Source organism: Helianthus annuus, chromosome 11 (assembly GCF_002127325.2).
Source record: "Helianthus annuus cultivar XRQ/B chromosome 11, HanXRQr2.0-SUNRISE, whole genome shotgun sequence".
Lineage (NCBI taxonomy): Eukaryota > Viridiplantae > Streptophyta > Magnoliopsida > Asterales > Asteraceae > Helianthus > Helianthus annuus.
The window spans coordinates 31,191,725-31,213,317 of NC_035443.2; the positions used below are offsets into that span (position 1 = coordinate 31,191,725).

At 35.7% G+C, this 21,593-nt stretch overlaps 2 protein-coding genes across 3 annotated transcripts; one reads left to right on the top strand and one right to left on the bottom strand.

Annotated features, from left to right (window-relative positions):
* Positions 1 to 799: 799 nt before the first annotated feature.
* On the top strand, positions 800 to 12,138 carry LOC110889966. 2 transcript variants are annotated; one of them, XM_022137535.2, is made up of 20 exons: positions 800 to 1,118; positions 1,328 to 1,416; positions 1,531 to 1,640; positions 1,734 to 1,788; positions 2,969 to 3,057; positions 3,378 to 3,444; positions 3,529 to 3,591; positions 4,159 to 4,311; positions 4,393 to 4,486; positions 4,572 to 4,651; positions 4,764 to 4,839; positions 4,917 to 4,960; positions 5,076 to 5,143; positions 5,388 to 5,473; positions 5,578 to 5,735; positions 7,063 to 8,296; positions 9,134 to 9,417; positions 10,034 to 10,228; positions 11,023 to 11,179; positions 11,652 to 12,138. In XM_022137535.2, the coding sequence occupies exons 1-20, from the start codon at positions 1,007 to 1,009 to the stop codon at positions 11,939 to 11,941; spliced, it is 3,504 nt and encodes a 1,167-aa protein (XP_021993227.1). In that variant the 5' UTR covers positions 800 to 1,006; the 3' UTR covers positions 11,942 to 12,138. The 2 variants fall into 2 exon arrangements, with proteins under 2 accessions (XP_021993227.1, XP_021993228.1); XM_022137536.2 differs by lacking the exons at positions 800 to 1,118; positions 1,328 to 1,416; positions 1,531 to 1,640 and adding an exon at positions 2,709 to 2,760 and having other exon boundaries at positions 1,764 to 1,788.
* A 645-nt stretch (positions 12,139 to 12,783) lies between these two features.
* LOC110889965 (polycomb group protein FIE1) lies at positions 12,784 to 21,204 on the bottom strand. The gene is made up of 13 exons (XM_022137534.2): positions 20,901 to 21,204; positions 17,701 to 17,766; positions 17,445 to 17,567; positions 17,276 to 17,356; positions 17,091 to 17,183; positions 16,571 to 16,646; positions 15,590 to 15,669; positions 15,413 to 15,484; positions 15,268 to 15,327; positions 13,892 to 13,988; positions 13,417 to 13,480; positions 13,270 to 13,329; positions 12,784 to 13,047 (listed from the first exon to the last, which is right to left on the bottom strand). Exons 1-13 carry the CDS (start codon positions 21,075 to 21,077, stop codon positions 12,984 to 12,986), a joined length of 1,113 nt encoding a protein of 370 aa, XP_021993226.1. The 5' UTR covers positions 21,078 to 21,204; the 3' UTR covers positions 12,784 to 12,983.
* Between the last annotated feature and the right edge of the window lie 389 nt (positions 21,205 to 21,593).

Genomic DNA, 21,593 nt, shown 5'->3' on the forward strand with positions numbered 1-21,593 from the left:
TATTTTACCCATTCATTATTATTAACATGGTTTAATTACCAAATCCCAATTTCGGGGTGTTACATTTATGAATCATGTTCTCGATTTAGGCCTTTTATTTTCTTAAGCATGTTTTTATTTGGGAATCAGGCATAATAAACTTGTACCAATTATAAACTTCTTCAATAAATTGGGGGCATTAGAAGCCTATTGGGTCGTCCCTGTAAACATACGTAAATCCACCCAAAAATATATTAATCTAGTTAATCAACCATACTTGATATAACGTCTAAAAAAACAAATTTCTCATATTAAACTTAAAGTCTTCATTTAGTCCAACCAAAATAAACTTGAAGTCATCTAACAATCATCAAGTGAAATCCAAAATTGTTAACAAGTATGTGATATACAATGGGAATTTTGTCTATTTAAATAAAATATAAAAACTAAAAACCTTCATGAACCGTCGATCACAAACAAACAAGTTACCGGTTATTCACGAACATAAATGAATGAATCTGGTTTTTGTTCATATTCATTCATTTAACTAAACGAACGAACACAAACAAACTTACCATCAAATAATTCACAAACTATTTGTTTAACATTTGGTTAATCCTTAATAAAATTAACGAAAACACCATTTGTATTATGGAAGAGAGTATACATTTTCCTACTGGAATCACGCAAAAGATCTATGTAGCATATATTATATTATACATTACAAGAAAAAGGAAAAGCAGTTATAAAAGGAACAATAAAAAAAAGAAAAAAAAAAGGAACAACTTTTACTTTACAAAGACGCAGACAGATCATTTCCCAGCAGTCAAAAAACCCAAAACCAGCTGCTGACGACTTACCCAAGATCCCATTCCCAACCATTAAACCCTCATTCATTCTCATTCTCATTCTCAAATCATTGAGATCCGTTTGATCCTCACACCGCCGGAGATCCACCAGTCACGCTCTGCACCTCCGGTGGCGTCCACGGCCACCTCCGGCACCTTTTCTCCACAATATTATTATTATGGAATCAATTCTAGCAAGAGCGCTGGAGTACACTCTCAAATACTGGCTCAAATCATTCACCAGAGATCAGTTTAAACTACAAGGACGCACCGTTCAGCTCTCCAATTTAGGTACTTACTTGCTTCATTTCAACGCAAATGTGCAAAACTTTTGTTGATTCTTTTCTACTTTTTATGCTTAGATCCGGTAATTCTGTATTTTATTGGTAGTTTTAGGGCTTTGATTCATTGATTCGGTGTTCTGTTTTCTAGTTTTGATGCTTTAGATGCAAAATTGTGTGTGAATTAACTGTTTTGAGTGGTGGATTTGATTTTGATAGATATAAACGGTGATGCTTTGCACGCGAGTCTCGGATTGCCGCCTGCGTTGAATGTGACGACTGCTAAAGTTGGGAAGTTAGAGATTATAGTACGTGGCCTCTTGTTGTTTGTTGTTTAGAGTTATATGTATAGGTTGCTAGATTTTGTTTCTATATGCGCGCATTCATGTATCTGATTGAAGTATGGTTGGTGTGTTTTTAAGCTTCCGTATTTTAGCAATGTGCAAGTCGAGCCGATTGTTGTGCAAATTGATAAGCTTGATTTGGTGTTGGAGGAAAATGATGATTTGGATGCGTACGGGAGTGCTGACAGGTAACGGTTAGTTTGATATGAATATATGATTTTAAGAGTAAATGGATCAGCACTATATCCTAATTTACTCTTCTCCGTGTATGTTTCTTGAAGTGCTCAAACGCCATCAAGTCCCGCAAAAGGCAGTGGGTATGGGTTTGCTGACAAGGTTAGTCTCTTTCTATGGGGTTGCTGGTCAGTTGTTTTGTTTTCTTCGGACTGTCTTCTTAAGTGTAGTGTTATACACACTATAAGCATGATCTCAAGCAAAGGCTTGCATACAAGGTGGATACTGAATAGGGGGAGGAGATTAACCATATAGTACTGAAATTAATGCAGCAAAAAAATATATATATATTGGACAGCATGTCACCTCAATGGAGCAACATGACTGTTTAATTTATTTTTTTCAGTCTACGCCAGCTAAGTGGAGCCGTTAAAGTGTTAGAATAGTAGTTTCATTAGAGAAAGATAATTGATTGCAAGTGAAATTAAATAATGTTTTGGAGCTGCATAAATGTATGTAGAAAATGTTACTATTTTGAAAATCTGTTGATAAGAACTTACAACCACTATTACATGAAACTTACACTCTATGCAGTTATAGCGGTCCAAAATCGAATAGCGGTCAAGGTCCGCTATATGATATATTGGTTATAGCGGTGGTGTAGCGGTGATATAGCGGTAATTTTTATACCATGCATAATTTATGTATTTTTATATCTATATAAATATATCTTTGAAAAATATTAATAGTAATATCAAAATTCATAGTAATATTATTCCATTATCAAAAACCTGTTGCAAATCTAACATAATTTAAGAATTAACACAATCAAACACCTACCTGCGTTACTGTGTTGCCTCATTCTACTCTATTACTGCTATAACCGCTATATAGGTTTCCAAATAGCGGTATTTAACGGTATTTAGCGCCGCTAATAGCGGAACCGCTATAGGCCACCGCTATTTGGACCACTACACACCCTGAGGTCCGCTAACCGCTATAGCACCGCTATTGACTGCTTAGCTTACACTTCAAATTTCTAAATACTAAAGGATGTTTTGGTTATATTTGTGGGTGGTTAGCTTGCAGAGCTCATCTTGTAGGATGCTACTTTCTTCTAGTTGGTAGTGAGTTGTACGTATGCCTTTGTATGTTATTACTACAATGTCGAAGTTATCACACATTCTTTATCGTTTTCTACTGATATTACATGATTAAAACTAGGCATATAACATTTATGGACCATGGTTTATGATTTTGATGATAGTTGCGTTAATAGTAACTTTTAACTATTTTTTAAAGACCTTTATGGATTCCGCCACTGAAGTTTTAATTTGATCAGATTGCAGATGGAATGACATTGGAGGTACGGACTGTTAATCTTTTACTTGAGACTCACGGGGGTGCTAGACGTCGTGGAGGAGCAACTTGGTAAGTTGTTGGTGCATATAACTTATTCACGTTTTAGTTACTGACTTACTTCCCGGTTCGTCAATCTTGACCCTTGGTACATGCTTACATCATTTGTGTACACTAATCTGACGGTGTATATTAAAGCTTGTATTTGGGCTTGCATTGGCATTTCTCTAAGAAAACGCAAAGGATTACTTTTAAGATGGTTTGCCAAACACTAGTTTCCAACTATTTGCGATTTACGAACGCTATAATCAGATAATCTCCACCAAAACACAATCCCAAACACCCTCTAGGCTCTAACAAATCATCATGAATTCATGTGTTCTTGCTGACAGGGCATCACCAATGGCGTCTATTACTATTCGCAATCTCTTGCTTTATACCACAAATGAGAACTGGCAGGTTACCTTATAAACCTTTACATAGTTTTCGTGATTTTATATTTTTATTTTATTAACATTGCTAACTGGATGTCACTTGCTGCAGGTTGTAAACCTTAAGGAAGCGAGGGACTTCTCAAATGACAAGAAGTTTATCTACGTGTTTAAAGTAAATTTCCGTTGTTACGGTGTTACCTTTGTTTTAATTTTAATGTTGAGTAAAATTCCATTTTTGTCCCTGAGGTTTGGCCAGTTTTGCAACTTCCATCCAAAGGTTTGTTTTTCCGCATCTAGATCCAAAAGGTTTAAAATCTTGCCATTTTCATCAAGCTTATTAACTCCATCCATTTTCTCTGTTAATTCAGGGGTATTCTCGTCTTTTTTGTTAACTTAGAGGGCAATTCGTTTTTTTTTTTTCAGTTTAGCCAGGTTACATTTAGCATTATGCTAAATGCTTGTACATAAAGTGAAAAAGACTGAATTGCCCTTAAAGTTAACAAAAAAGACGGAAATACCCCTGACTGACTTAATGGAGAAAAATGGATGGGGTTAACGAGCCGAATGAAAATGGCAAGATTTCAAATCTTTTGGATCCAGATGTGGAAAAACAAACCTTTGGACGAAAGTCGCAAAACTGGCCAAACCTCAGGGACGAAGATAGCATTTTACTCTTTAATGTTTTTCGTATGCTACGTCACTTACATGTTACAGATAATACTTCCGTTTTGGTCACCAGAAACTTGAATGGGAGCATCTATCCATCGACCTCCTGCCGCACCCCGATATGTTTGCAGCATTTTCCGAAGGTGCATTTAAGGACGATGACGGTGCTAAGCGCGTATTTTTTGGTGGGGAGCGGTTTCTTGAAGGAATATCTGGAGAAGCTTACGTAATACAAACTTAATCCTCTTAGTTAGTTATCTGGCAACTTCCGTGTAGCTAATAATTATCCTAATGATTCTATAATCAGATTACCATACAAAGAACAGAGCTTAATAGTCCCCTGGGTTTGGAACTCCAGTTACATATTACCGAAGCAGTGTGCCCAGCTTTGAGTGAACCGGGTCAGTATAGGATTTCTTGAAACTTAATCAGTTACTGTGTTTTGAACCTTTTGTATTACGATAACTTAATGTGAGCACTGAGCAGGATTACGAGCTCTTCTTCGCTTCTTTACGGGACTGTATGTCTGTCTAAATAGAGGAGATGTGAATCCACATGCTCAAGAGGTATATTTATTATTATTATTATTTTTTTTTTGTTTACGGTCACTTAGTTTTAAAAAAGTTATGAAGCACTATTATATCTGCCGGGGCTATAAGCAACTCACTCTTCTGGCAGCGATCAGCAGAAGCTGCGGGGCGTACACTGGTCTCTATTATGGTGGACCATATATTCTTTTGCATTAAGGATACTGGTTAGTAACAATATTATCATATCGCACAAGCGTATATAATAATCAATTGCTGCTAATGGTTCTAGTTGTACTTGCAGATTTCCGGTTAGAACTTTTGATGCAGTCACTTTTCTTTTCTCGGGTAGGTTTCTGTGACACTAAAAAGACTCTATGTATTGCTGTCTGTTTATAATTGTATAAGCGGCAATAAGTCTTTTCTTCTAGATCCAAATGATGATTCGGTTTGGCCTTTGCAGGCAAGTCTTTCTGATGGAGAAATCACCAGATGCTTAACTCGAGTGATGATAGGTGGTCTGTTTTTGCGGTATGCTGAATTCACTTACTCTCTTTAGCTCATTTGTTTAATCTTCTTAAAATGTTAGATGCTGTTATTGATTAACCATTGATCAAACAATCTGAGGGTGTTAAACGGTTCTCGCATTCTTTGTGAATTTATCTTGAACCCTCCTCTGTGTGTGTGTGTTCTATGCTTTGTTTTCCAATAATTATTTTTATATTCTTGTGAAAATTACAGCTTTATAATTGGATTTAACATTTATAAAATTCAGGGATACATTCTCTAGCCCACCATGTGCGTTAGTGCAACCATCAATGCAGGATGCTGCAGAGGAACCGCTTCACGTTCCAGATTTTGGTATAATATGATTCCAAATGTATTAGCTATAAATAATTAAATATGCATGACATTCATAGCTTATTAAAATATTAATTATTTATTCAATTTATGATCTTTTTCAGGCAAGAATTTTTGTCCACCGATATATCCTTTAGGGGATCAACAATGGAGATTAAATGATCATGCTCCACTCATATCTCTCCATAGTCTTCAGTTTATTCCTGCACCTACCCCTCCATCCTTCTCTTCACAAACTGTCATCGACTGCCAGCCTCTTATGGTACTGTATTATATATTGTTATGTAAAAGTTAAAGATGACAATTTTGAGTTATCTAGTTATGGATGGGTCAATCTGGGCCTTGTTTTATCTCAAATGAGTGTAAGGGTCAAAACAGGTTGAAATTCGCCCAGAGTCTATTTTTTACGCATACTACCTTTTAAGTTGTTTTTAGAGTAAAATGCCGTTTTCGTCCTTTTGAGGTTTGGCCACTTTTGCGACTTTCTTCCAAAGGTTTGTTTTTCTGCATCTGAATCCAAAAGGTTTGAAATCTTGCCATGTTCATCTGGCTCGTTAACTCCATCCGTTTTCTCCGTTAAGTCAGGGGTATTGCTGTCATCTTTTTTAACTTAAAGGGCAATTCGGTCCTTTTCACTTTATGTATAAAGACCGAATACCCTTGAAAAGACTGAATTGCCCTTTAAGTTAACAAGGATGACGGAAATACCCCTGACTTGACAGAGAAAAATGGATGGAGTTAATGAGCTAGATGAAAAGGGCAAGATTTCAAACCTTTTGGATCCAGATGCGGAAAAACAAATTTTTGGACAAAACTGGCCAAACCTCATGGACGAAAATGGCATTTACTCTTGTTTTTACTCCAAGGGGAATTGGCATGTAGTAATCCCACTTAGACCTTATTGGCCATTAATAATCCTACCTCAGAATATTCCTCCCACCTTTCACCTATTTTTCCTACAATGGTCCCCCGTTAAAGAAACTTAACGGAGTTAAGCTTTTTTCCAAATTACAAATAGATTTTTTGGGCTTTTGATCAGAACGATGATACGAGTCCATTGATGTAAAACTTACTTCGAAATGGTGCTCCAAGTGACTTGATTTTGGTTAATTGGAAATATAAACATCCGAATTGAAGTGTCGTTTTCATCGTTTGGAACACCGTTTCGAGGCAACTTTTACATCAATGGACTCGTATCGTCGTTCTAATCAAAAGCCCTAAAAAATCTGTTTGTAATTTGGAAAAAAAACTTAACTCCGTTAAGTTTTTTTAACGGGGGACCATTGTAGGAAAAATAGGTGAAACGTGGGACTGGTGGGGGGAATGTTCTGAGGTGGGATTATTAATGGCCAATAAAGTCTAGGTGGGATTATTACAGGCCAATTTCCCTTACTCCAATAATTTTGTTTTTGTAATTAACACTACCAATCATAAAATATTTTACGAAAATGGAGAAAAAGTGTTTTCAGGTCAGCCCAAACTGACGCAACTCGTTTTGCCTCGCACTTGAAAATGACACGCTAAACATGCCACCTCAAATAAAAACATTCAACATCATTATTTACCGAAATGCCACCGTTCATTTTCAGATACATCTTCAAGAAGAATCATGTCTAAGAATATCATCCTTACTAGCCGATGGAATTTTGGTCAATCACGGTGACATTTCACCGGACTTCTCTATCAGCTCACTCGAATTCAAAGTCAAAGGATTAGACATCACCGTTCCACTCGTAAACGAGAGCTCCTTCACCGGAGCACGGCTTCATATTGAGAACCTATACTTTCAAGACTCGCCGTCCCTACGCCTCAAACTACTCAATCTTGATAAAGATCCGGCGTGTTTCTGTCTATGGAAAGGCCAGCCCATTGACTCCAGCCAAAGGAAGTGGACAGCTGGCGCTTCTCTTATAAACATGTCTCTAGAAACACATAATAACAATAACTCGAAAAAAGTTAACGGGTCGCGTTCACACTGTTCAGAGTTTTGGAGATGTGTAGAGATGAAAGACGTTTGCGTTCAGGTAGCGATGGTAACGGCAGACGGAAGCCCGTTAACCGATGTTCCTCCGCCAGGAGGCGTTGTTAGGGTCGGAGTTGCGTGTGAACAATATCTTTCCAACACCTCAGTTGAACAGTTATTCTTTGTGTTGGATCTTTATACGTATTTTGGAACGGTCAGCGAGAAACTGGCCAAGGTGGGAAAAGATAAACGAAAAAAATCGGTGAAACGTGAGTTATCCGATGGAAGTTTGATCGAAAAAGTTCCTGGTGATACTGCTGTTAGCTTATCGGTTAAGGACCTAATGTTAACGTTTCTAGAATCTTCGTCTTTGGATATTCAGGGAATGCCGTTAGTTCAGTTTATTGGTGATGATTTGTTCATGGAAGTTACTCATAGGACGTTGGGTGGGGCCATGGCTATTTCATCAACTTTAAGGTGGGACCGGGTCCAGGTGGATTGTACGGAAACTGAGGAAAATTCGATAAATGCAAATGGTGTAATGCCGAATGACTATCATAAACTGAGAGCTGTATTTTGGGTGCAAAATGGAAGGGATTTTCCGTTTTTGGATTTACGTATGGTACATGTTATTCCGTATAACGCACGGGATACGGAGTGTCATAGTTTAAGTGTGTCGGCGTGTATAGCAGGTGTACGTCTTGCTGGTGGAATGAACTATGCTGAAGCTTTGCTCCACCGGTTCGGAATTCTAGGTCCGGATGGTGGGCCAGGGGTTGGGCTTTCTAAGGGTTTGGAGCATTTATCATCTGGCCCGTTTTCAAAGCTTTTTAAAGCATCACCTCTGCTAGAGAGTAAAAGTAAGCTTTTACCCATTGATTTACAAATGGGTCGATTTGTTTAAATGGACTTATTTGAATTGTGTTTATCTCAATATGGTCTGTTAAAGTTGTAGCTAAAAGGAAAAAGGGTCAAACGGGTTGAAGTCAGCCAACGATCTGGATTATTATTGTCATAATGAAATTATAAATTTAAAAAGAGTAAAATTACATTTTTTGTCCCTGAGGTTTGGCCAGTTTTGCGACTTTCGTCCAAAGGTTTGTTTTTTTCGCATCTGGATCCAAAAGGTTTCTTGCCGTTTTCACCCGGCTCATTAACTCTATCCGTTTTTCTCTGTTAAGTCAGGGGTATTTCCGTCTTTTTGTTAACTTAAATGGGCAATTCGGTCTTTTTCACTTTATGCATTTTCATCCGGCTCGTTAACTCCATCCATTTTTCTTTGTTAAGTCAGGGGTATTTTCATCTTTTCTGTTAACTTAAAAGGCAATTCGGTCTTCTACACTTTAAGTACATTATGCTAAATGCTTGGACATAAAGTGAAAAAGACTGAGTTGCCCTTTAAGTTAACAGAAAAGACGAAAATACCCCTGATTTAACGCAGAAAAATGGATGGAGTTAATGAGCCGGATGAAAATGGCAAGATTTTGAACCTTTTGGATTCAGATGCGAAAAAACAAACCTTTGGATGAAAGTCACAAAACTGGCCAAACCTCAGGGACGAAAATGGCATTTTACCCTTTTAAAAATGAACAAAAGGGCTGACCCAACCCGTTACACGACCCACCCATCTTGATACATTCATCTAATTAACATGTCAGAGAAATCATTACAATATTTTTCATATATTTTGTTTTTAGGTGAAAAAATGGAGGAAGAGAAGCATAGTGGTTACTTGCAGTTGGGCCCACCGGATGATGTGGATGTATCGTTAGAACTGAGAGACTGGTTATTTGCGTTGGAGGGTGCTGAGGTGGCAGAAAAATGGCGGTTCGACAATTCCGAAGATTCTTATAGAGAAGAGAGGTGCTGGCACACGACTTTTGACAGTTTTCAAGTTAAAGCAAACAGCAGCAAAAAACACTCGGTTAATAGTAAAAAGATATCGCCTGGAGCATTGAAGTATCCTGTTGAATCAGTGACGGTGCGCACATGCTTCATTAGTCAATTTAGCTTTGTTTATTCATGAATATTTGATAAAGAGTAAATTGTCACTTTCGTCCCTGCGGTTTGGCCAGTTTTGTGACTTTCGTCCCAAAGGTTTGTTTTTCCGCATCTGGATCCAAAAGGTTTAAAATCTTGCCAGTTTCATCCGGCTCGTTACCTCCATCCATTTTTCTCCGTTAAGTCAAGGATATTTTCGTCTTTTTTGTTAACTTAAAGGGCAATTCGGTCTTTTTCACTTTATGTAAAAAGGCCGAATACCCCTGAAAAAGACCGAAATCCCCTTTAAGTTAACAAAAAGGATAGAAATAACCCTGACTTGATGGAGAAAAATGGATGGAGCTAACGAGCCAGATGAAAATGGCAAGATTTTAAACTTTTTGGATCCAGATGCCGAAAAACAAACCTTTGGGACGAAAGTCACAAAACTGGCCAAACCGCAGGGACGAAAATGGCCTTTTACTCTTTGATAAAAAGGTTTTATAAATGCTAAATAGGTATATTAAGCTATAGAATATTAAAACAACCCTTTGAGACTCATTTGTTCGCTATTGCATACATGACGTGAAGATATTACTAATTTACTATACTTGTAGGTCGGTGTTGAAGGCTTGAAGACATTGAAACCCCAGAAGCAAAAAGGAAACGCACTCGCAAACGGGCACACACAAGCTGTCGAGTCACATGGTGGGGTTGATCTCGAAGCTGACATAGTGTTAAATGAAGATGATGGTGCCAATGGGGCGATCAAATGGGTAGTGGAAAGCTTAAAGTTTTCCGTGAAACATCCGGTAATTACATCCGAACTTGCTTTAATGATTTTATTTAGAGTTTAAATTCCCATTTAACCTATTTTGATATATAAAATGCAACCCACATTGACCCATTATTATTATTACTAAGATAACATTTATGAGTGCTTATGAATAGTGGGTTTTTTTTTTTTTGTTTTCTAGTGCCTAATTTTCATTTACAACCCTTGATCTTTGATAAGTTTAACATTGCCCCTAAACTTTAACAAAATTAGATTTTTTTTCTTCCTTGTTCTTTAGCCATTTTACACAACTCCTGAACTTTAATAAAGTTTTCATTTTGAGTTCTTAACGAATTTTTGTTACGTGATTTTTTATGGGTTTCGTTTTTTTTATATTATTCTTATCTACGTATCGACCTTAATTTCTGTAAGTTGTTTTTAAACCGACTGGTTGTTTAAAACGGTTTTTTTAAACTGTTTGGTTTTTTAAACTGATCGGCGCTCATCTCTAAATACACTATTGTGACATGTTTATTTATCTACGTTTAAACCAACATGCGGTAATGCACGGCTTGGTGTAAATTTTGTTCGGATAACTTGGCTTTCTTATATGACGTAACTTTTCCATGACTTTCAAATATACGGTCGTGACACGTTTTTTTATCGTTACATTCGCGATTTGCTTATTTTTTATCTATGTTTCGAAACCGCCGCGGAGCGCGGGTGGTATCCCAGTAGTTTACTTATAAATGGATCAGAATGGCCACCACTTGTTTTGATTGCTATTTTGCACAAGCAAGTATAGATATACTGATAATGGCTACTGTGTAGGTTGAGGCAATTGTAACGAAGGATGAACTGCAACATGTTGCTCAACTATGTAAGTCAGAAGTAGATTCAATGGGGCGAATAACTGCGGGTGTTTTGCGCGTGTTAAAGTTAGAAGGATCGGTTGGTCAGACGGCAATGGATCAGCTAAGCAACCTCGGTAATATAAATATTCACTTAAGTAACATATAAAAACAAATTTTCTTGAATCAAAATTAGAGTAAAGTACACGGGATGGTCCCTGTGATTAACCAAAATTTGGATTTAGTCCCCAGATTTTTTAAAGTACATGGATGGTCCTAGTAGGTTGCACTTTGTAACGCATTTAGTCCCCAACTTTTGCCAAAAGTACACGGATGGTCCCTGTGGTATGCACTTTGTAACGCATTTAGTCACTAGATATTGGGGACTAATTGCGTTACAAAGTGCAAATCACAGGGACTATTCGTGTACTTTTGGCAAAAGTTAGAGACTAAATACGTCACAAAGTGCAAACCACAGGGACCATCCGTGTACTTTTAAAAAACTAGGGACTAAATCCAAAATTTTGGTCAACTGCAAGGACCATCCGTGTACTTTTTACTCTTTTGATTAAAAAGTACTTGTAACTCAATACAACTGAAAATTTGCAGGAAGTGAAGGGTTTGACAACATCTTCTCACACAGATACAGTAACGGTTCTAGTGTCGGTTTGATTCCCTCTTCTCTTTTGGCTTCAGATAACCGACATGCTTCATCCCCCGATCCAACACTAAGTTCACTTGAAGCTGCTTTATTAGATTCAAAATCGAATTGCGCAGCCCTTGCTGCCGAATTAAGCAGAACTGAATCTTCCAAACAACACCTTGATAGTGTAGAACAACTTGCGCAGAAACTGGAGAGTATGCAGAAATTGTTATCGGAGTTGCAGAGTCGGGTATAATTTGTAATATTTTTGGCTTTTTTGTTATGGTCATACAGTTTGATGATAATATGGTTCATATTTTCTATGTATTCTTTAATGTATATAGTGAATATATACACATATTTACAAGTGTAAGTGCCAAAGTAGGCATGTCAGGAAATTTTGCGAGAACATTGTTAAATTGTGTAAAAGTTATATTTTCTTGACACTCGGTTTTAGATGAAAGCAAAACACTAGCACCAATTTGTTACACGACTTGCTAGCACAACATGGCTTGATCCAAAGTTATATGTGCTGATCTATAATGTGTGTAAACTGGTTCAGCATAGGGATGAGCTCAGTACCCGGTCCAAAATTGTCAAATTTGGGTACATGTACCTAAATGCTTGGTACTATACTGATATGGTACAATATTTAAAGGTAAAAATCGGTAAAGTAAAAGTACTGATCCCGGAAACACCAAAAAGTGGATACCAAAAATAGTTCGGTACCGGTACAATACAGGTTCGGTTTCGGGATTTGATACCATTTGCTCATCCCTAGTTCAACCTCCTTAAGTAATTGTGTATTTGTGTTAAATAAATTAAGAGGTTGACAAAGCCTGTTTTACGTACCTTTATAAACTTGTACTACATTTCTAACTTTTAACTGCGTCCACATGTTAACGTATGTAGTTCTTAAAACCGTCTAAACTCTCTATAATGGTGCCAAGCATATGTCGTTGATGCCATTGAGCTAGTTAAGCTTAAGGCTTAAGCATGTTAAACGTGTCACTTATTTATTAAACATGTTACATGTATGTTATAATGTTTTAAGTAAACGTGGCATATTTGGGTTCGATAATCGTGTTAAACATGTCATGACAAATCAACCCGTTATGCAAGCTTAACACCGACAAACAGATATCAAGTTGGCCAGTCACTAAACGAATACATCCTACTATCATAGTTTAAAAAAGAACAAATTAAAATGCCTCATCATCACCACAGAAAACAAACGAAATTGCTGAAGGGACTATACATGGTACACAACATGACTTGTTTCAAACCAACAAAACAAGCTACGAGGTTGCAACAGTATCCCAACGCCAGATGGTGCCATCTTCACAGCAACTCAGAATTGTGCTGAAACATACATTTTAAAAAAGCAATCAACATCTAAAATAATAATGTCTGGTATAACCGCAAACACTTGTTTGTTTTTAATCTTTTACAAATAAATAACACCTAAAATCCGATTACAAAACAAAATTACTACGATAAATGACCTTATTTTTCAGTTAAAGCAACTTCAGGGGGGGGGGGGGGTATCGTTTATGCAATAGAAAAAAAGTTACACAGCTGTACCTTCCATCAAATGACATAGCAGTTTGCCTGATTGGCGATTTGGACTGAATATGAGATAACCTAACAAAGTGTGCGATCAAAGCAACAGTTAGATTGCCTTCTCACGAAAAAGTTAAATCATGAAAGATGGAGTATAAGTAATGAAACCTTGCAATAAGAGAAGGCGGGCTAGTCTGCAATTCCCATACATAGATTTTTCCTTCTCTGTTACCTGGTATCAACATTTTTCTCTGTTGTTAGATCTACTAAACATGGTTAATACTAAAAACCTACTCTTCAGATGTGTGTATTACGAACACAGCTTTTTTCTACATGTGATAAATTTGACAAGTAATGAGGATGTGGCATATTTGTGACCTCTATACAAATTTAATTGCCAGAATGATACATGAACTACCGTTTGGATGCGTATATTACGAACACAGTTTTTCTTTCTGCATTATGATGTGGCATACATGTGACCTCCATGCAGCTTTTTTTATTGTTCACATATCAGTTTGTTAACCATTATAAAAACACGATCAAGAATTAGAAATTTATAATACAGGCATATAAACCAGAGTTATATTTGGATTATAGTTTATACCACCAATACATTTATGCAGTAAGCAAAGTGTCATACCAATAGCTGCTGCATTGTAATGGAAATCACAGGAAAGCTTTATAAACCAGATGTCACAATCAGGTACAGGATATTTCTGAAGAATATCCACCGTGCCCTGAAAAACAAATAACATAATAAAACATATAAAACATATTAACTTATAAAACATACTTAAAAGTAAAACATATGATGTCATAAGAAGGTGAGAGTTGTGCTTTTTGGTTCAAATTATAAGCATACTAAAATGTTTCTAGAGCCACAAAAAGTGTTTAGGAACCATAATGATCCAAATCAAGCATACTAAGATACTAATTACTGAAAAAACCCAACCCATTTCATAAAATTAGGAAAAAAATACATAAGAAACAATGTTGAGTGCATCAGAACGCATTATGCGAAATAGGCGCAATATTCTCGCATCACGTAAACGCAACGCAACAGATGTGGCGATACGCTCTCATCAGCGCATCGGGCGCATCACGCATTATGCGCACTTTAAAACCAAGATTTGACTATTAAATAAGGGGACACAGCAGGGGTGTACACAATTCCGTTTGGTTTTCTGTTATTGAAAACCGTTCGGTTTTGGTTATTTCGGTTTTAGCAACGTTTGGTTTTTCGGTTTTTGGAACAAAATTACGTAAAATTCAAAAATAAAGCATAATCCGGGATTTAAGAATCTTTCTTAGATGTTTACATTTAAGTTATTATACTTAATCTTTTTAACTAACATTGTTCACATAAACCTAATCTTCTAATCTATTTTTATGTTTCTTTAAAGTTTTTATTAACACATTTTCTTTTATAATACTTTGAATATCATTTAATTTTTATGTTAAATTTTGTTATTTCTTGTAGGCAAAGGATAAATCAATTCAAAGATACATGCTAATGTTTTAATTATATATACTTAACATTCAAGAATAAAATTAATAATTCCTAAATCAACATATAACAAACATTAAAGAAAAGATTTTTTTAGGTTATTCAGTTCGGTTCGGTTTTTTTCGCTTTTCATAAAATGCAAAATCGTAACCGAACCGAAATTAGTTTTCATATATTGCACAATCATAACCGAACCGTAAATTTCGGTTCGGTTTTTTGTGCGGTTAGGGTTTTTTTTTTTTTTTTTCGGTTCGGTTTTTTTGGTTTTCTGCTCACCCCTACATAGCATACATAAGTATATGTATGTATGTGTATGGTTTTGTAAAACAAACTACTTAAAACTTAAGTGTAAAGTACAATTTCAGTCCTTGGGGTTTACACCCAATCGCACATACAACCCTCATTTGAAAAAAAACGACCATTCCAGTCCCTGTGGTTGTCAATTGGGTGTAAACCCCCGGGACTGAAATTGTACTTTACTCTAATACTTATAAAGAGAGATATCAAACCTCTCCTGGAGACTGCTCTTTCATCTTCGGCTCCCACAATATGAACTCGTTGTCTACACTCTAAAATCCAAAATATAAAATGAATTATGATAAGTTGTAAATGTAGCAATACGTGAAGAAATAGAGTGTCTTGAGAGTCATTCACCTTAGATAGTATGAAATCACCAAGCCACCTATTGCAGTCGACATAATTTGTATGAATTGAAGCAATTAATACCTAAATAAGTTAAAGAGTTCAATTTAGAACAAGAACAAATGCCCATTTGAAAAGAAAGAAAAAGCCAACTGCATTACTACATATAGAGATAAAAGCGGTTCTAACCGGAAACTGCACGTATTTTGTAGGAAATTGTGAAGGAAGTCCCTCCCATGTAAAAGATCTCTCAACATATGTCCAAAACTCTGCAACAAGCTGAATGATTTTAACAGTCTTCATATGTTTAACAGAGAACGATGTAGAACAGACAATATCACTAGACGTGGCAATTTCGATGCAACTATTTATGAATGCGTTGATTTGGGTTGTGTTAAGTTTCAAACAGGCCAAACATGTTCAAAGTTGCCAACAGTCTATTGTTAATGTATGCACATTATGTTGTTTTATTCAAAGACTTAAATTACTACTAACAGTGTTAAATGGGTCGTGTTCGCGGGTCCAACTCGAACCGAACTCGAAAATTGTACACGAACCGGAAAACGACCCGAACCCGAAATCATGTCAAACACATGAACCCGAACACGACACGAATATTAGCGGGTTGACCCAAACTGTTAATCCGATCTTTTTCCGCATATTTATATTTTCAAATATAAAATTTTACAAAAAAAAAATACACATGTATATAAAACAAGTACAGTTTAATTATAAAATCTTATGTCAATTTCTCTATTAATATAATTATTGCCTAAAATACCCAACCAATTTACGACATAAAAACATATTTTGAAAAAATTAGAATATAGCATAAATGGGTTAAACAGGTCAACCCACCAGCTCGCCGGGTTTGACGCGAACCCAACCTGTTTAGCGAAACGGGTCCGCGGGTCAACTTTAACCTGAAAGTGACCCGACCCATTTAGACTAAACTTAACCCTGCGAATTACATGTTAGGTTTGTGTCGTGTTTTCTGGTCATGTCAGAAATTCACGCCCCTAATTAATACTATGTAATATTGATTTTCTGAAAATCATAATTTACGCATTAAATGTTTATAAAGATGGACAAAAGATGTATGTGGGTCGACCTTGGCCCTGTCTGTTTCAACTTAATAATCTCGGCCCATTTTCTAACAACAGATTGTACCTTTCATTGACCAGATCTTTACAGTATTATCCATCCCACAACTGGCAATACGATATATATCCGAAGGGTGGAAATCCTGAAAAAAAAGTAAAAAAAATATCAATCCAATTCTACCTTTGTTAGTACTAAGAACTAATTAACTAAAAATGAGTAAAATACCATTTTCGTCCCTGAGGTTTGGCCAGTTTTGCCATTTTTATCCGGCTCATTAACTGTATCCATTTTTCCGTTAAGTCAGAAGTATTGCCATCTTTTTTTAACTTAAAAGGCAATTTGGTCTTTTTACACAAAGTGAAAAAGATCGAATTGCCCTTTAAGTTAACAAAAAAGACAAAAATACCCCTGACTTTAAACCTTTTGGATCCAAATGCGGAAAAAAATACCTTTGCACGAAAGATGCAAAGCTGGCCAAACCTCAGGGACGAAAATGGCATTTTACACGTTAAAAAAAGGAAAGGTTTTTAAGTGCTAACTAAACAGGACTGAGCTATTGAAAGGTCACATTGCAATTTACACTAACCACACTCAATACTTCATTGCGATGACCACCAGCTCCAGCAAATATCAAAATGCATATTCCAGTTTGAACATTCCACAAGCGAACAGATTCATCCTATTCAACTCAAACACGTAAATTTTCGAAAAAAAAAAAGCGAATGTATATTAAAAGACACCCAAAATAATAAAATTTGAAAAGAGACTTACTTTACTTGCAGATAGCACTAGAGAAGGTCGCAGGGTTTGTGTTCTAATTTCGTTTACTGAGTCCCCATGGCCAACAAAACTCTGCAATAAATAAAGGTTGGTAAGAGCTATAAAATAGTTAAACTTGAGGTTATTCAAAAGAAAAATAGAAAAAAAATATGAAGTTAACCTTGTGTATCTTCTCATTGCCAGCATCAATGACGCGAATTATACCATTGATTCCTCCAGCTACTAGCAACGGTGTCCCGTCAGCATCACAAGCCCAACTCACAGTATAGAAAGACTCGTCCTTCTGATCTACGATGTACGTGGATATACAGACTTTGTTCATATATGTTCTTATTTATAACTAATTCTCCCACTAAGAAAATCGAACACACATAATAACCCAAGTTGTGACTTCACAGAAAATATGTTTATCTTACATCATCGTCAATATAGGACTGAAGTACAGCAATAACACCACCTTCGAGGCATTGGTATACAGTAACCTATAAAAATCTTCATTTAGTCAAACAGCAAAAACAGAAAAAAATACAAATAACTAGAAAATGCATAGTATTGCAATGATAATAAAATTGTGAAAAGATAAAAATACAAATAACTAGAAAATGAATAGTATTGCAATGATAATAAAATTGTGAAAGTGTATAATACAATATTCGATATGAAATTACGCATGTTATAAAACTCGAAACCCTAATCACGCATGAACAAGAAACCATAATCACGCATGTAGGGCTGTAAACGAACCGAACGTTCAGCGAACAGTTCGTGAACCGTTCGGCGGGAAGTTCGTTTATGTTCGTTCGTTTAATAAACGAACGAACATGAACAAGAAATTTCGTTCGATTAGTTAAATGAACGAACATGAACAGAGGTCTCGTTCGTTCGATTGTGTTCGTGAACGTTCGGTAAGGTGTTCGTGAACATTTGGTGATTTGCGTTCGTTTATATTCGTATGTTTGTGTTTTAATTGAAGATCTTTGTACTTTCTTATATTTTATTTGTACTTTTTATATTATTAAGCTTTTATTTATTTTATTTCCCTAACAATTAAACTAGGAAACCCACTTTCACCTTGTTTATGCATCATTTCCCTTTCATTTCTCATTATTTACATCCACGAATACAATCGACCTCCGTTCCACAATAAGGGATTCAAGTTCGAGTGCTACTCTCTGGGCCATCTATCTTTATCCTTCGTCGCGTTCGCCAAATTTATTTGTGTTCGTTTGTGTTCGTGAACTGTTCGCGAACACACTCATTTCCTTAATGAACGAACACGAACATAAAATCTCGTTCGGTAAGTGTTCATGAACCGTTCGTGAACACATTTATTTCCTTAACGAACGAACACGAACAAGACCTTGTTCGTGTTCGTTCGGTTCGTTTACAGCCCTACACGCATGAAGAAAAACCATAATCACGCATGAACAAAAAAACCATATCATGCATGAAGAAAAACCATAATCACGCATGGTTATGATTTTTGTTCATGCGTGATTTATGGTTTTCTTCATGCGTGATTAGGGTTTTGTTCATGCGTGATTAGGGTTTTGAGTTTTATAACATGCGTAATTTTATATCGTACCATCGCACGTTAAGGAATATTGTACGTTAACCTTCCCCAATAAAATTAGCAAGAAACTTCACATTAAACTAAATTAACTTCATTAGATAATACTTTTATAATAACTGAACAATATCCACCATGTATCTACCCAAGTTTTAGGGCAATGAGAAAATCTATCAAGAAATGTATCTTTTTCCATGTTCACTTGCATGCTTTATAGAGTTTAGTCTGTTCAGTAATTACTCAAGTGAAATACAATCTATATTTTCCTAATATAGAGATTGCTAAGTCACCTAAATTCTTATTTCCTAACTATAAGTAGATTTATTAAAATCCACAAGACATAATATGTTGATACATGCAGCATACTGATATCATAAGGCGCACGTTTCTTAAAAAGCACACATGAGGCGCGATTTCTTAGCATAAAATTGCCCTTGAGGCGCGCTCGTCATGTATTTCCAATATTTTTGTGCAGCAAGTTGTTGTAGAACACGCTTTTCAAGTTGTACATGTATGCAAGTTCCATATTAGAACATATATAAAATTTACTTGTCTCTAAATATTGGGTAAATGATGTTAGAAACCTATAAGAAATATATGAAAAAATATATATAACTATTTGCGCCCCGGTATGGAAAGTCGTGCGCTTTTGCGCTTGGCCATTCGCGCCTCAGTTTTAGACCTTGTCGCTTTTGTGCGCTTCTCGCATTTTAAAACCAAGCATCAAACTGTCAACATTATGCACAAAACATATTTACAGCAAGATGATGTCCCAAGTTTAAAGCAGCAACAACTCTATCAAAATACATTTTTCATTTCACTTGCATGCTTTATAGGATATTGAGTAGTTTAATCTGTTCAGTAATTACTCAAGTGAAATACAATCTATATTTTCCTAATATAGAGATTGCTAAGTTATCTAAATTCTTTTTTCCTAACCATACACAAAGTCAAACAAATCCACAAGACATAATATGTTGATACATGCAGCATACTGATAATTCAAATCAAACTGCAATCTATATTTTCCTAATATAGAGATTGCTAAGTTATCTAAATTCTTTTTTCCTAACCATACACAAAGTCAAAAAAATCCACAAGACATAATATGTTGATACGTGCAGCATACTGATATTCACATCAAACTGTCAAGTGTCGACATTATGCACAAAATATATATGCAGCAAGAAGATGTCCCAAGTCTAAAGCAGCACCATATCTATCAAAATGTATTTTCAGTTTCACTTGCATGCTTTTTAGGGTTTACTCTGTTCAGCAATCACTTAAGTTATTATTAAAGGGATTCAATCATTTATTGAATTTCTCGTCTTTTTCCAGAAAAGAAATACAGCTTCTAATACAGAGGTGCTATGCAATGATTACTCAAGTTTTCTTTTTCCCTATATATATTCTTTGCACAATACATACACTGATACACACACATTGACATACATATACATATACATATACATATACATATACATATACATATACATATACATATACATATACATATACATATACATATACATATACATATACATATACATATACATATACATATACATATACATATACATATACATATACATACACATGTTGATTCAAGTTTTCTTTACCCTAAATAGTCTTTGCACATAATACATACACTGATACACACACATACACATACACATACACATATATATACATGTTGATATATACTGATAATGATACTTCAATTGCATGTTCAACATTAAACTTATATAAATTTTGAGGAACATGTAAGCAATTCATAATTTCTATACCTAGAAACCCTATGCAAACACATAGTCATAACAAATTATCATGTTGAACACTTATAAACAAAACTAACATTCACATCATTAACATTCTTCCATTTTAACTATCACATTTCACTTTCACACAATCAAGCACATTATTCTTCCACCTCAAAACTCTCAATAACCTAATCACTTTCCTACAATTCAACAAACACAAACCCTAATTTACCAAACAACCGTAAATCAACAACAAAAACACACAAATCAATCAACAATTTCTTACGCGATTACCGCCAACGGTAGCGAACACGTTGTAAAAACGAGAGTCGATGAAGTTGAAAACGACGGCGTATATCGGACGTTTTCCTTCTTGTAACCTGTTTGTGACTCTGTAATCTCTCTTTTTGGACGGAGTTAATGATCCGACGACCGGCTCGCATCCTAACATGATCTTCGCCATCGCAGCCGTACGATTGTTGCCGGTTGTGGCTTCCGTTGACCGTCGTGACTGAGTGGTAGTTTGACTCGACGGTGTTCAGTCGCACGACGGCGTGAGCGGCAAAAGAGTGAGAGGGTTAAACTGTGTGTTTTAGTTTCTTCAATGTTACAATTAACACCCTTATAAGTTGAATAATGACATAATACGCCTTGTATTTTTTATAACATATTATAAACTTGTTTATTTGAAAGAATGTTATAAACTTAGCATAAGATAACTTTATAAACTTGTTTATTTAAAGGAATGTTATAAACTTGACAAGACAAACTAAAATGGGTAAACTGGTTAAGAATGTTATAAAGAATGTTTCATAGTAGTTGATGAAAATGTTAAAACATACCAATATGGGCTTAAATAAAGTAGAGATTATTGTATAACTGAAGGTTGATTACAGGCCTCCGCTTATAGTTAGCCCACATTTATATAAAAGCGGTCCAGTTTTATTATAGGCCTCTATGTAAGTTGTCTTTTAGACTC